General features: G+C 40.7%; 1 protein-coding gene across 4 annotated transcripts in view; it reads right to left on the bottom strand.

Moving 5' to 3' along the window:
* LOC117410695 (connector enhancer of kinase suppressor of ras 3-like) overlaps window positions 1–16279 on the bottom strand; it is a 90802-nt gene extending 74523 nt beyond the window's left edge. For 3 of the 4 annotated variants that reach the window (XM_034017442.3, XM_034017441.3, XM_034921546.2), the window contains exon 1: window positions 15876–16275. In XM_034017442.3, the coding sequence (XP_033873333.3) occupies window positions 15876–15927 (52 nt within the window). In that variant the 5' untranslated portion in view covers window positions 15928–16275. Of the gene's footprint in view, window positions 1–15875 lie in introns of all 4 variants that reach the window. The other variant, XM_034017437.3, reaches the window with a different exon arrangement.
* Window positions 16280–16684: the final 405 nt, after the last annotated feature.

Genomic DNA, 16684 nt, shown 5'->3' with positions numbered 1-16684 from the left:
ATTAAATGTCATTTGCCATGTGTCTGCCCAGTTCTGAATGCTGTCTAGATCATTTTGAATGACCTTTGCTGCTACAACAGCGTTTGCCACTCCTCCTATTTTTGTGTCGTCTGCAAATTTAACAAGTTTGCTTAATATACTAGAATCTAAATCATTATATAGCCAAGGGACTTGGCAAAGTATTAACCAGCAAATAACATTTCCATCCATGATGTCTGAAGTGGTTTTACACTCCTTTGAACTCAGGCCTGGCCTGCTCTTTGTGTCAGTCATCCTTACCAAGATCCATTCCAAGCTTAGGAAAACAATCAGGACAGGAGGGATCTTCTCACTAGTTCACGTTTCAAAACGAACCCTGAACCAGAAATAAAGCCTGCTTATTGACAAGCCCCCATGCATTCTTCAATGATGACGTGTCTGTTGGTTAGAAGTGGTAAATCTACCATAACTTTCCTTTAAAATTCCCCAATACTGACTCAGAGCTTAACTCTGCACTTCCTGTACAATGCTATTATCCTTCAGCAGGCACTGGAGATACTGTATCAGATAAGACCGGAGGCCTCCTCAAATTACACAGGGGTTCCCAGATCTGACTCCATCAGCTACCATTACACTGTCAGCTCTCAAGAACACAAAGAACAGCTTCAGCACAGCCTCACAAGTATTTTAATTGAAGAGAATACGGGGCATACAGCTTCCTTTCCACAAATATTGGACAGCAGTGTTTTGTTTTTGAGTATCTGGTGCTTCTTAAAAGCTGCTATAAGGATAGCAATGCCACAAAATTTTTATTTTGGGGCAAGTCTTTCAAATTATGACAAAAATCCCCCTTTATAACTTGACTACTATACTGCTGTGTACGGCAACGGCCGATACAGGAAGTAAGGAACGAGCAAGCATGTGCAATTCAAATACTGCTTTGAGACGGTATGCTTGCCTTCACACACACACACACACACACACACACACACACACACACACACACACACACACCCCGTGCCCTCCTCCTCGCCCACATACACATGGCACCCACAGATTAACATGGGATTTTAAATTCAATATCAAAAAGTACCTTGCAGGACTGGCTATTTACTCACACCCTGATTACTCCCTGGCGTAAAGAAGTTCAGCAGGGAGTCTTGCTAGAGTTCTCTCTCAATCCCGTATTAAACCCAATGTGGACAGGAACTACACAAACTGAAATGCCCCTTTTAGCACCAAAATGGCAATGCCTTTGGGTTTTGGTGGAATTACAGTGACAGGCTATTTTGGAGAAGACTGCTCCAAGGATGGAGAGAAGGATAGTGATGGCAAACAAGGTATCAGTAATGCATCAGGCTTCCCTGCTCATTCAGTTCTCTCTGCTTGAATATCTGCTCTTGTCTAACTGTTATTCCTCGTTTTCTATATCACGCTTAATAATCTGTGCAGCAGCAACAGATTTCAATGCTATCAATTTGCATGTGTTGAAACATAACCATTCTCCTCTTTGTGTAAATGCGCTGAGACTCAATGAACAGCAGAGATGCTACATAACTGAAGATCATGTGCAGCATTCCTGGAGGGCTGTGCTATCAGGGCACACTGTCTAATTGGGAGCATTTTTGTGCCCAGGACTTCAAACCACAAAAGTGTGCAGATAAAGAATCTCCCACATGCCTGCACTAATGGGAACTAATTGACTGGAACCTGCTGTTTCGGAAGGAACCCCAGGTCTTCCTGTCGATGGAAAGTAGAGGATTTGCAGGTCTGTACCCTTTCCAGAATTTTAGGGTACAACATAAAAACATAACCAGACTAGTTGTAAAGTGTGAAGGAAACCTTAAAGTTCCTACTGAAATCAAGGACAATTTACATTTAAGTGTGAATGCCCTGGAGTATATGGACTGACAGAATCTGCAAATTGTACAAGTGAATACCAATATTAGAAGCAAGAGAGCAAGCAAGTAACTCAAAGTCTGTCTTTATCAATACAATCAACTTTAATTTTCCATGAAACTGATCTGGATTATTAATGGTTTCATTTACAACAGGAAAGAACAGGATTTAGTAAATATAAAATTTTACTGTATTCATAAAACAAGCTTTGAAAAAGACTCATGGGTTAAAGCTTTGTGAATGTACCCCATAGACTCAAAGAGAGCTTAGAGTGCTATAAAACACTTAACAGTTGCTTAACAGAAGCGACTTCTAATGAAAGCCAATTTGTGTATTCACACAGTGGTGTTGGGTGCAGTCAAGGTGACTGTTTAAGTTTTAAGATGGTAATGATAGTCTAGAAATACCACATTGAAATCACCCTGTGTCGATATCCGATGCTGCTGTGTGAATGAGGATGCTACTGTAATTGCACTGCTCACAACTGCATACATTACACTTTAAAAACAGAATTTTCACATGTTCCTTTATTAACAGAGCAGTGTCAAAACACAATGCAACCAAAACTACAAACAGTCTGGCTGACCCAAAGTGACACGATGAAAATCTTTACAATGTTATAGATTACATCAGAGATGGTGGTGTTTTTCACTCAGGTGTCTGTATACTTTAACTTTAAAAAGGGACATTTCAATGTGTATGATATCAATTGAGTATGTGCTTACTGTAGTTAAACAACAAATTAAATATAAAAACACTGTAGAGCTTAATAAAATGCACAAAAACAATACACGATTTAAATGTACACACAAACATGACTTAATACTAAAGGGACAACTATGTAATACAGGTCCGGTGCCTTTCAGCTAGGTAACCTGACCCGTTGTACCAGGACCTCACAGACAAGCTGCAGCCACTTGGGATGACTTCTCCAACAGGTTCAACGTGCAAGTTAGGTTCCCTGGGATCGATTTGAAATCAATATCGCCCTGTTTCAAGACTTCAGCTGTGAGAGCTCGGCCAATCTGCCTGCAGAGCAAGTCCACCAAAGTGATCCCGTCAGGACTGGACAACAACAGCTTGAAAGTTACTGACAGATGGCAAGGAAAACAGTCCACTCCTCGACCACACACAAACACACCCTCCCCTGCTCAAAGACACTAGCCGCCTGCAATAACACTGGAACATATCCTCCCATATGTATTCACACGCATAGGAACCCCAAAATACACATGGTAGGAGGGCTGTACTGTGTAAAAATAAACGGGTGTTTTTTAACCAATTCCTGCAGGACATGGGGGGCAGCTGCATGGTTAAACAAGCAGGAAATGCTCTCCAGTGTAGACTCAAAACACAGTTACACACATGCTGCATGTCTAAATGGAAGACCATTATCGCTAGGTTTGAAAGATGCCACTCTTTCAGCTCACAATTGCCTTAGACGTGGTGAAAGTGTACTTGATTTAAAACAGCACACTATTGTGGACAGAGACGTTAGGTAGACAAAACAAATACATAAATCCAATAACAAACAGATCAGTCTGACAACAAAAGCAATGGAAACATGATCTCCTCTTGGGTAAGCTCCAGGTTGAAGGTTGACTGTGATATGAAGCAGATTCCAGGTGAGCCCCGCAGCTTCACAAAGGATGCTGCTCTGCAACACTACTTGAAAATGCAAGGACTCTAACCCTAGAGGAACCTGGACATGCATCCTTAATCTGCTTAGTGTTCTCTCTCCAAACACAACTCTAAACCTAGAGGAACCTGAACATGCATCCTTAAACTGCTTAGTGTTCTCTCTCCAAACACAACTCTAACCCTAGAGGAACCTGAACATGCATCCTTAATCTGCTTAGTGTTCTCTCTCCAAACACAACTCTAACCCTAGAGGAACCTGGACATGCATCCTTAATCTGCTTAGTGTTCTCTCTCCAAACACAACTCTAACCCTAGAGGAACCTGAACATGCATCCTTAATCTGCTTAGTGTTCTCTCTCCAAACACAACTCTAACCCTAGAGGAACCTGGACATGCATCCTTAATCTGCTTAGTGTTCTCTCTCTAAACACAACTCTAACCCTAGAGGAACCTGGACATGCATCCTTAATCTGCTTAGTGTTCTCTCTCCAAACACAACTCTAAACCTAGAGGAACCTGAACATGCATCCTTAATCTGCTTTGTGTTCTTTCTCTAAACACAACTCTAACCCTAGAGGAACCTGGACATGCATCCTTAATCTGCTTAGTGTTCTCTCTCTAAACACAACTCTAACCCTAGAGGAACCTGGACATGCATCCTTAATCTGCTTAGTGTTCTCTCTCCAAACACAACTCTAAACCTAGAGGAACCTGAACATGCATCCTTAATCTGTTTAGTGTTCTCTCTCTAAACACAACTCTAACCCTAGAGGAACCTGGACATGCATCCTTAATCTGCTTAGTGTTCTCTCTCCAAACACAACTCTAAACCTAGAGGAACCTGAACATGCATCCTTAATCTGCTTAGTGTTCTCTCTCCAAACACAACTCTAAACCTAGAGGAACCTGAACATGCATCCTTAAACTGCTTAGTGTTCTCTCTCCAAACACAACTCTAACCCTAGAGGAACCTGGACATGCATCCTTAATCTGCTTAGTGTTCTCTCTCCAAACACAACTACTGTACAACCAACACTAATCTTCTAAGCATATATATATATATATATATATATATAAATAATACACACACACACACACACACACACACACACACACAGCGGAGGTTGTTTTCAGGGTAAACACAGGCAATCTGCCCACGGTTCCACTGGACCAGTCTGGTAGCAGCTATACTGGCAATAGCAGACTTACAACAACCATTTTCTTGCTTTAATTCTTTTCAATCCGCATGGATTTAAATTAATGGTCAGGTCCACTTTTTCTAAAAAGAAAGAAACTGCTGAACACAAAAGACACACAGTCTGCATATTCACTATGAAACAGGTACAGAGGAAATCTTATCGATGGAAAACATCAAAACCATTCTTAAAAGACCTGAATTTACGCCCCTACCCCCAGGGAAACAGAAACCAAAATCATAGTAATTCCCAGTGTGGTTTGTTCACCACACAGACTAGAGCATGACTGCAACGCCCACTCAGTTTCAGTGGAGCACAATGAGAAAGAAAGCAAGCACAGGAAGCACCTGTGTCAAGAAAAATATTACACAAAGCATTAAACAAGGCATAGCTTGAGATGATCCTGTTCCACTTGCTGTCTTATTTTCAATCTTTACAGTGACAACACCATGAAGGTGTCCTGTGCATCCTTTCTCACATAGATTATGCTCCAAAAAGTATTGTTCTTTTAGCATAGTGAAGCGTATTGTACGTGTCTCAATAAACTGCACAGAAACCACATATAAAGTGGAACGAGCATGTGAATCATGTACAGTAAAAGATATAATTAACAACCACTTATCACAACACTACTGTATGTGCTGAAATACACCCATATAAACTTCAAATTAAATGTACTGTTCTAAAGAAGGTGGAAAAGTCTTTAAGGGAATATAACCAGGCTGGTGCTAGTCTGACTAATGCTGATGAAATCCAGCTGACTTGTCATAACAACAATAATATACCCTTCCTGTACCACAGTACAGCACACGGAGACTAGAGTATCAGAAGGAAATGTTAATCTTTGCCAAGACAGCCTCAAGAGAAAGCCCCTCCTCCAGCACTAAACCACAGTCCGTGTGCTCCGTCACAGCAATCCATGCAAAGAGAGTACTGCAATAAACTGAATGCGCTTTACATGTACAGTATAGTGGTTAAAGAAAGTGTTCCTGTTTCAGTATTGTACTGTGCGTGTGACCGACACCTTCCGACAAGAATCTACTGTAATATGACTTCACATGATGTGCTTCTGGAATTATCTGAAGTAGGATTTTCGTGTCTCTTAATAAATTCAGTAGGTATTGAAGACTTCACCAGCCCAATTGTTTGTGTTTACAGTTAGAAAAACAGGAACTTGAGCCCTCATACTAAACTATTTTTTTCCTAGAGGTATTAGGGGCAATTTTTTATTTTTTGGGTGGGCGGGGTGGATCTAGCAACACTGTTGTCTATATACATTACTTATTATTATTATTAATTATTTCTTAGCAGACGCCCTTATCCAGGGCGACTTACAATTGTTACAAGATATCACATTATTTTTACATACAATTACCCATTTATACAGTTGGGTTTTTACTGGAGCAATCTAGGTAAAGTACCTTGCTCAAGGGTACAGCAGCAGTGTCCCCCACTGGGGATTGAACCCACAACCCTCCGGTCAAGAGTCCAAAGCCCTAACCACTACTCCACACTGCTGCACATTACAATAGAGTATGCATTACAATAGAATATACGTCAGTCTCATAAATGCGAGTGAATGGAAAGCCCACACACAGGTGTTTACCCTGCATTTGTATTATCAGTGGTAAATCCAGCATCGACTGGAAACTCCTTTTTATGCTCCCTTGTAATGAAGCACAGTCAGTCTCCCTGCAGCGTTGAAGCTGCAGAGTTAGCTCTTGTAACTTGAGAGGTGCTCGAGGAGCCCGAGTTGTGCCGTGTGAACCAGACTTCACTTGCTTCAGGGGAGACAGCGGGGGGTAGGGTCATTAAGCAGCCTGGTGCAGCCCTGGCACTTTCCTTTACTTACAGACAGTGTGAGCGCAGTAATTCTGCACAAAGGGTCAGATGCCCAGAGGTGAGAACAACTTTTAAACGACAGCAATTAAAGCAATTGGTGCCATTTACCTTATTCTATATTCATGGCCATAGTGCTGGGTTTCCATATTGACATGCAGAAATAAAGCAGTCTGCATTCATTATCAAGTGCTTAACTGTCAGAACAGTAAACAAAAGAAAACAATATTATAGTTTCTTTAAATAAAAGGAGGTAAGATGGTCTTCCAGCAGTCAATTAAACGTTGATCAAAACAGTTTCAGCACAACCTTATTAAAACGCAGTTTCTAAAACACCTGCATTGTGTTTAAAGCAAGTCTGGACAGCTTCATTCACAGCTGAACAAAAATACTTCCGTGATTTCAGAATGGTTTTGTTCTCCTGTCTGCACCAACTTTTCAGGGGCAAACAGTAAAAAACCCTGTATCTCATCACCTTTACATCATAATATTGTATTTTAAATTAAATAGAACACTAGCCCTAAATATAAAATGTATATATTAAAAAAGTGCAATATATATTGTACTTAATATACACCCTCGTACATTTATCTAGGACAGGGGTGTCAAACTCATCTGGCAATTAAGACTGGGCCTCACTGTAAAAAAAAAAAAAGATTATACATACTAATATAGCTGAACATGTCTATAGAAACTGTAGGCCAATAGACTACTTTACACAAAACACATCCCCCCCCCCCACTGAAAAATTATGCAGGCACGGTTTCAGATCAAACAAAGACATGGTATGTTTAACTAGCTTTCATATTATAGCTTATATTGAGTACAAGGACAGTTCACAGAGCACTATTAAAAACAGAAGGCTTCTGATCCCTACACAATGTTCAAGTTAAAACCTCATTAACAGAACACATCCAGCAGATTAGCGTTTGTAGAAATGATATCTGTAATTGCACCTGCCCAGAGTTAAAAATACCCAAGCTCGCTCAGACATGCAGCCAGCCTGAAACGCTACTCAAACTGGGAGTAGCTTCTACTCATTGTGTCCTTTAAGCCCAGCAATTAATCAAAGAAAGTACTTTTTTTATTGCCCTTCAGTCAAACATTTTAAGATGCTATGTTTTTCAAGAAGTAATTACACAATTCTACAAAAAGGTTTCATAAGATGGCAATTTCATCTACACATGTCAAGAGCACACCGGATCCATAGAACAGAAGGGTTCTGATCCCTACGACACATGCAAGTACAGCCTTGCTAGCAGGTCAAACACAGCATATACGTCTTTGGTGGAGTGATTTGAAATCAGATTGGGAGCCGCCTAACAATCATGCTAATCCAATACCTGTTGAACAGCAACTTCTGATAACATTGCAATGTTATGAGGCTGACTTGTCTTGAGCAATGCGGTGTACTGCAGGGCCAATATGTGGGCAATGTGTCTGAATATGGTCCGAGAGGTCTTTGAACAGTCATGACCCAATGGAATTCACTGTCGTGTGCATGGCACACACCAGTCACAATGCTTCCTGTATGAAGCGCTCATATTGAACACTGCAGATATGTGCATCACTGTATTGTGTGTGCGTGACAGAATAAATGCAATGTTTAAAAGATGCTAAGGAACCACTTAGATCTTAGGTGTGTGTCGGAGGAGTCTTTAAAATTAACACCCTGTAATGCCCGAGCATTTCTTAAATGAGAAAAGCTGCTTTATTTGTGTAAATAGATTCCATTTCTTGTACAAAACACTTTTTTTCCTCCTGTCCGGCAACACATAATGTACTGCATATGAAAAATTCTGGCTTGTGAGGAAGGATTTAAAAAACTGATAATACAGAGGGGTGACTAAGCATTGGATCACATGGGATACAGAAATGGGCATTACAGGGTTAATCCCAGCTACTAGAGAGCTTGTTTAAATGTTTTATAATGGTTGCATGAAGTCGACACTCCGCTGCAATACAGGCACTGGAGCACACATGCTTTTTCTGTTTGAAGCTGGCACTCCGCTACAATACAGCCACTGGAGCACACATGCTTTTTCTGTTTGAAGCTGGCACTCCGCTACAATACAGGCACTGGAGCACACATGCTTTTTCTGTTTGAAGCTGGCACTCCGCTGCAATACAGGCACTGGAGCACACATGCTTTTTCTGTTTGAAGCTGGCACTCCGCTGCAATACAGGCACTGGAGCACACATGCTTTTTCTGTTTGAAGCTGGCACTCCGCTGCAATACAGGCACTGGAGCACACATGCTTTTTCTGTTTGAAGCCGGTACAGACCATGATCATGGCAAGCTCCTTGTTTATAATAGTGTCCTGGCAGCCATGTGGCTCAAACACAGTGTTTCAGTAAAAACAGTAGAACCCCACTGTACCTCCCCGTGTTTACACTGAGAGACGACAGCTTTCAAATGGATTGACACTGAGGGGTGTGGCGTGTGCACTGAAGAGGGTATGGTTATCTCTGATCTATTTCCACTGGCCAGGCCAACGATGTGCTCTGGGTGATTGTGCTCTTGTGCAAAACCGACACTGACTGATGGGCCCCTTTAATCTGTATGTTTTCACGCAGCAGAGGTGATGTTAAGCATTAGCAGCAGGTTAAAAAAACTGAAATGCCATTTTCTTTACCACAGCATGGGTCATAATCCCCTTAGCTCTTTGACCTGTGAATTTTCCACAGATCCCATCTTAAAGAGTTTTCCAGCTCAGTGCATGTATTGGGCTTGCTCAGGAAGTGGAATGCTTTTCAAAACACTCTCGTTTCCATAAAACCAAACTGAGCTCGTCCAATTCATTCCTTCACTATCCATCCACAATATAGATCACTTCAAGCAATGCAGTCAACTCTGTATTCATCTGGAGACACTGTGTCAGTGCCAATATCATAAACAGAAATCAAAACCAATTCCTTCACTATCCATCCACAATAGAGATCACTTCAAGCAATGCAGTCAACTCTGTATTCATCTGGAGACACTGTGTCAGTGCCAATATCATAAACAGAAATCAAAACCAATTCCTTCACTATCCATCCACAATAGAGATCACTTCAAGCAATGCAGTCAACTCTGTATTCATCTGGAGACACTGTGTCAGTGCCAATATCATAAACAGAAATCAAAAACCAATTCCATCACTATCCATCCACAATAGAGATCACTTCAAGCAATGCAGTCAACTCTGTATTCATCTGGAGACACTGTGTCAGTGCCAATATCATAAACAGAAATCAAAAACCAGGCCATGGTGCACAAGCACAGTGTTACTAACACACCGATTCCTCACATAACAATCTGCACCGGGTCATGGTGCACAAGCACAGTGTTACTAACACACCGATTCCTCACATAACAATCTGCACCGGGCCATGGTGCACAAGCACAGTGTTACTAACACACCGATTCCTCACATAACAATCTGCACCGGGTCATGGTGCACAAGCACAGTGTTACTAACACACCGATTCCTCACATAACAATCTGCACCGGGCCATGGTGCACAAGCACAGTGTTACTAACGCACTGATTCCTCACACATGTTCCAGTATGTTTGCTGTGGTAAATGCGGAGAAGCCATCGTTTGTCCCAAGACTACATCACATGTCTGAAATATTTAGTTACAAAACCCACTGTTTAACTTCACGGGCTCCGCCTCCCCCCCTTTTTCTTGTCTTTTTTTTTGGTAAGCTTGTTTAAATAATGATCACAGCCCTGCTCTCTCCCTTCAGTAAGGAGTGCTCTGATGTCTGCTCCCACACTAGGTGGTTGATCTGAGCAGCCCTTGGCTCCCATGAAGGAACTTGATAACTTCTCTTAATTGGACTTGGCTGAGATTCAATCCCTACCATGTGGAAACTGTTTAGGGTGCAGATGACAATGACTATTATTCACCACTCGTTCGTTTCAGTGGAAATCAGTCCCCAAAACATTATTACAGAACAAGGGCCTCAGTACAATGGAATAACATTGTTGGCTATAAACATATAATTGTCTACATTTGATTAGCACGAGGTAAGAGTGCAACACACTTATTCTACCTCGCTGCACAACTTTTCATTATAATTACTTTAAGTAAGGAAAGCTGGACAGCTTGAGGTTTGTGTGGTTAATGAACACCAACAGAATGAAGTTTTCCAACTACACTTTCCTAGCGTTATTTTACAAGGGCATTGTTGTTTGCTTGACAAGTATTCTGAACCAGCAACCTTTCTTTACAGATATTCGAGCCACAACCTTATGTCTACAAACACAAGTATCTAGGTGCACCTCCTTCTTATAACCCAAGAGTGCAGACATAGCTAAAGAGGGTTTAAAAATACCGGAGAAAGCATACACAGCATGGACCCAAAATGAAGGGAACTACATCCACTGTTTATTTTGTAAATGCTGATATTATGGTTCAAATAATAATTAAAAAAATGAACAAGTTACATCAGCCCACAATTTTGTTCTATCTATTTATTATATATTATTTTCAAATACATACTTCTACGTATTGCGCTTGATGGGTTGCTGTGTGCCGCTACGTTTTCACTGCTCTTCTGTAATTTCATATACTGGAAACTCAGAACGGGGCTAAACCAATGAGAAAGCCCAGGGAGAACAATCTGTGATGGTAAGAGACATTTTAAAAGGCAGCAGCATTTTTTTTATGAAACAAACCTGCCAACCTTAACCCCTTAAGGAATTGAAGGTTCTTAAAATGCATTTGAGAGCGACTCAAGTATCACAAGGAAACTGACATCTTGGATGACCAGATCCAACCTCAGTACATTTGAAACCCTGTTTCGTGCACCTGATTGCAAAAATAAGAATGTTAGCAATTTAAGTTGTGGGACAGCATGTCCCTTACAGGATTACAGTGTCTGAGCCAAGATAAACAAATACTTTAGATATGAAACCAAACTAGTGTTCAGCAATAAATAGAGGAGATCCTGACAACAGAACCAATGCCAACTGGAAAGAAGAACTGGAGTGATGCAATAGGAGTCCTACAGTACAGGTTATTATCACTGTATTTCAATTCCAACACTTCAAAGACATGCTTTCTGTCTATTTTAAACATCCTTCTTTCCGTTTCCATCTGGTTTGTGACTGCAGTCTGAGATCCATATAACATTGGTGATGCGGACTGGTACTGTAGCACCCCTATTGACATCTGCCATCCTGTGCAGATTTCAAAGCCAGAAGCAAGGCTATGAGTGGCTCTTGCAATTTTAACACAATGACAGATTAGAGGGTAACTGGAGGATGCAATGAAACTAAATACATGCAGGAAGGGGGTTGAAGATTTTAGAGTGACCGATTTATGATTTCCATTACACGAGAGTAGATGTTAAAACTTCATGCTGATTTGAACTCGGCTCTCGCCAAGATAAGCACCAACTAAGACGTAGCTTTACAGTAAACTAATGTGATCCATATGTGTCTCCATCCATTTACGTTTCCTTCCATATGATGATGTAGATATCCTTCTGTCTGGTGTTAATGGCTGAAGTGTAATGCTGGCTCCAGATCTCCTAATTGAGTTCTGCAAGGGTTTACATATTTGAATTGAAATTATCTCTAGGATTTTTTTACGCTTGAAATGCTCTGACAAGAACAGAAAGAAAGGGCAAGCTTGGATTCCCGCGTGAACTAGCTGAATGGTACACTAGGTTAGTTTGTAACAAACAAATACATCCCCAACCCCTCTCAGTTTGTTACATGCATTGCTTTATGCATTTGGTCATGTACAGGCCAAGCCAGCAAAAAACAAACACATAGATCAGAAATAAAATGTTTTATAATCATGAACAAAATCATAAATCCACAAAAACATGTTTAAATTTACTAACCGTCCTAAGTGTACAGTAGAAGGTTGTTGAAGTGAAGTTGCTCTTAATTATTAAACCATGAGCGCTTCACTGGGTCATTGCATAATTAAGGCAGTAAAGAAACTGAAACACAGTGGAACATGCCTTCAGGTTAGAACCGTCGAAACGATTCTGCAAAAACAAAAAAAAGGCAGGCTAATGACCTGGCAATTTCAACTCATTTTAAAAGAGGGTGAAAGTAATAAAGATTGATTGAAACAATAGACATCTGGTATGGTGGACATGTGAGTGGGTTCCTCTCCCATCATAATGCCTCAGGGCTGTGCTGACACAACAGTTCAAGACTGAAGTGGAGTTTTCCTGCTACTTCACTGACACCACAATGGATTTACAACGTCCTCAATGTAGTAGTTTTACTACAGTAACATTTTACTGTTAAGGTTTTAACTTTACCAACATCTCGATTGCAATCTACAAAGTATCAAACAAACAAAGCACAGCTCACTGAATCACACTGCATCCCAGTCCATGGTTTATTTTAAACAGTCAAACGACAAAATGCAAATGGGAATGCAAACAAAATGTAAATGTTGCACTCCTGTCCTGAGCCAGTTGACACCTCATTCGACACACAGTAGAAGAACGTCACAGGGTGTTTCTCATGTTAGAAAGTGGGCTTCAGCTAGCTGTCCACATTTACCAGTCCTCCGTCACACATACTGCAGTCTACTTTTGTCATGATGCGCAGACTGTTGATAGTATGTAGACAGTCAGTCAATGGTATTAATCTATCCAAACACAAACAAATATGAAGCAAGCAGAGTAAGCAGGGCCAGGATCAGAGCCCTTCCTCACCACATACCAGTCATGTAAGCGGTAACACACTGCTGGAGACAGCACATCAGCAACATATCGGGAAAGTCCAGTACAAGCATACATGTTTGGTATTGCCTGATTGAGTACTGTGATAACAAAAGCAATTGTTTAGGAAGACATTGCCCCTGTGTGCAGATGCAATGGGAATTTCTGCAGCCTTTTTTTACCATACAATTTTCATTTATTTATACCTTTTTGCTGGCACGACATACAGTGACTTGTCAAAATAACCCCCTCTTCTGAGAAGACCCAATTTAACATTAGAGGTTACTGCCTTGAAAGACACATGATTATCTGGATGGGAAATGCATTAATGCGTATGCAAATGTGGCTACTGGACAAAGTCCTGTTCATCTGTTAGCTGTTGTGGCTTTATGAGCTGCTGTCTGGAACGCAGCCAAAGATACACATGTTTAAAAGTATAAATGCATATTTAGCAATAATCTCTTACAAAAACAAGAAAGATATTGAGTTTCATCCCTCAAACAGCAAGCAGTTTGATCAGGCACAATGACTGTCAAAGCTGCCAACGTAGTCTTTCATATACCAGCTGCATTCACTGCTCCACTGGCTCTCGTGAGAAACTGCTTAAGGCTGCTAAGCTGGAAAATCTATACGTGCTCCTTTATGGAAAACAGACAAGTTCGGAGTTCTAATATGACATCAGACTTAACAGTTCCCTTAGGACTTTTGCAGCAAATCCACAGGTTCTCAAAAGGCATAGTTATTAAAAGCTTAGAGCACTTCAAAACAGGAATCTCAAGCAAGAAAGGAAAGCCTGAACCACGTCACAGAAAGGAAAGCCTGAACCACGTCGTGATGCTCTTTCTGTTTGTTTGAACTCCCTCTGAGCAGTTCTAGTTCTGCTTCTCCAATACTGAAGTCTTACTCACTGGTCTTGCTTGGAGGCCTTGCATGGCTGTGTGACTGTGCTCCTAATTTTCAGCAAAATTAAGAGACTTCTTGGTAGTCTAGCTGACACTGTGACAACTCGCTATACCATGGCACAGGTGTGGGTGAACTGCAACATTCCCGACCCTCAAGTCTGGCACAGAATGATGAAATGAATACCTTTTCTCTGCAGGATTGAAGGTCAGCGGTTCTGTTAAGAGAGGCGGGTAGCAAAGACATACAACCCAAGCAGTGCTCAATCCCAGGATTTACTGTAGCCGTGTTAGTGTGTGTGTGTGTGTGTGTGTGTGTGTGGGCAGGTATTACTGTCAATGTGCGGACACAATTTGAGAAAATGTCCCCAGAAAGATAGTAACTCTTGAAAAGTCCCCTGTAAAACACGTTTTTAGAACTAAATATGCCTTCCAAAAAAAAGTTCCAAAATATTTAGTTTGTTGTCACTGTGTGGAGTTTTGTCTGACTGGAGTTAGAAATAGTAAATACAAATATAGTGAGAGTCAATGAGATGTCCCCACAAATACAGGATTGCAAACATTGTGTGTGTGTGTGTGTGTGCGCACGCGCTAGTCTTATCTGGTATTGCTAAGGTGTTGTTCCCCATAAGGGATAGAAATACATCAAACTACCTTTGGGTTAAGAGAAGAGACCCCGAAGTAGCACATTTTTTGGTGGAACTGAACATTTTTGTGCCGACTTTATATAACTTGGCCAATGTTAAATATATTTTTGTGTTCGTTTTTCCCCACTAAGCATACTTGGCTCAGGATGTTATTTCAGCAAAGTGACATGCCTGCCTTACATGTTTAAACAGTTATATGCTGCTACACAGGAGACTCCAAACCCTCCTTTCTCTCAGCTTTTGTTTATTTACTAACGATGGCATTTCAAAAAGTAAAGTTTACCAATTTTATTAGCTCGCTTCAGTAATTTGAGAAGTGTTGTCAAATAATTCGAAAAAGAAAATGAAAAGGCACAGTTATTACGACTGGAATTGGTAGGTTTTTAAAGAGTACTAGTGGACGGCTCAGTAGGTTTAACCTAGACTCATGTGCTAGTGCGTGCAGTCAGTGGTAGCAGTATTGTAACAATGCAGACCAGACAGCATTGCTTGAAAGTTACCTTCAAATCCTTAACTAGGTTACAGCATTACAAAGTAGCTGTTAAGGAGTAATGGTATTACGGGGTGAACTTGCTTGACTAACTTTATAGAACTTTTTACTGTTCGACATTTACAGAAATATACATACGTTATTTAAAACGTAATAATAATAATAATAATAATAATAATAATAATAATAATAATAATACAGAAGGCAAATGTTATAATTCCCGTTTTTCTGGTTTCATTGAAGTCTCGAAACTCAGCGAAAGTAATTCTTAACTTTTGCCTTGAAGTACTTCTTTGTGCGTTCTATTTGGTATTGCTGTTTATTAACACCTTTATCCCTAAAATGTAATACCAGTATATACCTTGCCTTTCAACATAACCCTTACCTTTCAATACATCGACATATCTCTTACCTTTCAACACATCGACATAACCCTTACCTTTCAACACATCGACATAACCCTTACCTTTCAACACATCGACATAACCCTTACCTTTCAACACATCGACATAACCCTTACCTTTCAACACATCGACATAACCCTTACCTTTCAACACATCGACATAACCCTTACCTTTCAATATACCGACATATCTCTTACCTTTCATCCAGTCCACAACGTGTTTAGGGGTCCACTTCGTTATTGGATCCATGGCTAATGTGTAATGTGTTCACGCGACCTCCAATCACCGACAATGACAAACCCTGAATCCCTGCAAAGAAGCTCGATATTACAGCACTTTCTGTCGGTATCCAACTTGTCCAATTCCAGTTTAGTTCGAGTTTCCCCAAGCACTAAAAAAAACTCCACTTTGTTTTCCAAGTCCGTTTCACAGTAGAAAGTCTCCCCGGTGCTCCCTCCCTCCCTCCGTCCGTCACTCACTCACTCACTCATTCACTCACTCCTTTGCACCGTGGTCTGTTTGCAAGCGTGAAGTGCATGAGAGCAGAGAAGGGATAGCAACGTTAATAAAAGAAAAGAAACTCCCACAGGATCAGGTTGCAGTTTCAGCTGTTTTTCCAGCTCATGCGGCTCAAATGCTTAAAGGGGAGGCGGCTATTTCCTTTGCTCTAATGCTTTTTGTTCTTTGTTTTCCTAGCAGACGTATAACTTGTGTTTCTTAGTATGTTCCCATAAGTCTATTGTGTGTAAAGTTGCCAAAAACTCCACAATAGGCCTACTTTGTAAAAGTGCAGATGCACCATCAACTGTATTATTACTATTAATGCCCCATTCTCCAACAGGTACCCCTAGTCTATTATAAATACAATACAAGTTTCGTTCTCTCTAAATATATTTGTGTTTTTTCTTTTAAGAGCCGAAGATTAAGGCTTTCATTTTTCCCCAAACAATAGTATACATCAGTAAGCAACAGTACCGCTTAATCCCACTCACTAAAGCGCTTTGAG

Source organism: Acipenser ruthenus, chromosome 6 (assembly GCF_902713425.1).
Source record: "Acipenser ruthenus chromosome 6, fAciRut3.2 maternal haplotype, whole genome shotgun sequence".
Taxonomy (NCBI): domain Eukaryota; kingdom Metazoa; phylum Chordata; class Actinopteri; order Acipenseriformes; family Acipenseridae; genus Acipenser; species Acipenser ruthenus.
Note: the sequence above shows the minus strand (reverse complement) of the source record. Positions and strands in the feature narration are given on the sequence as shown.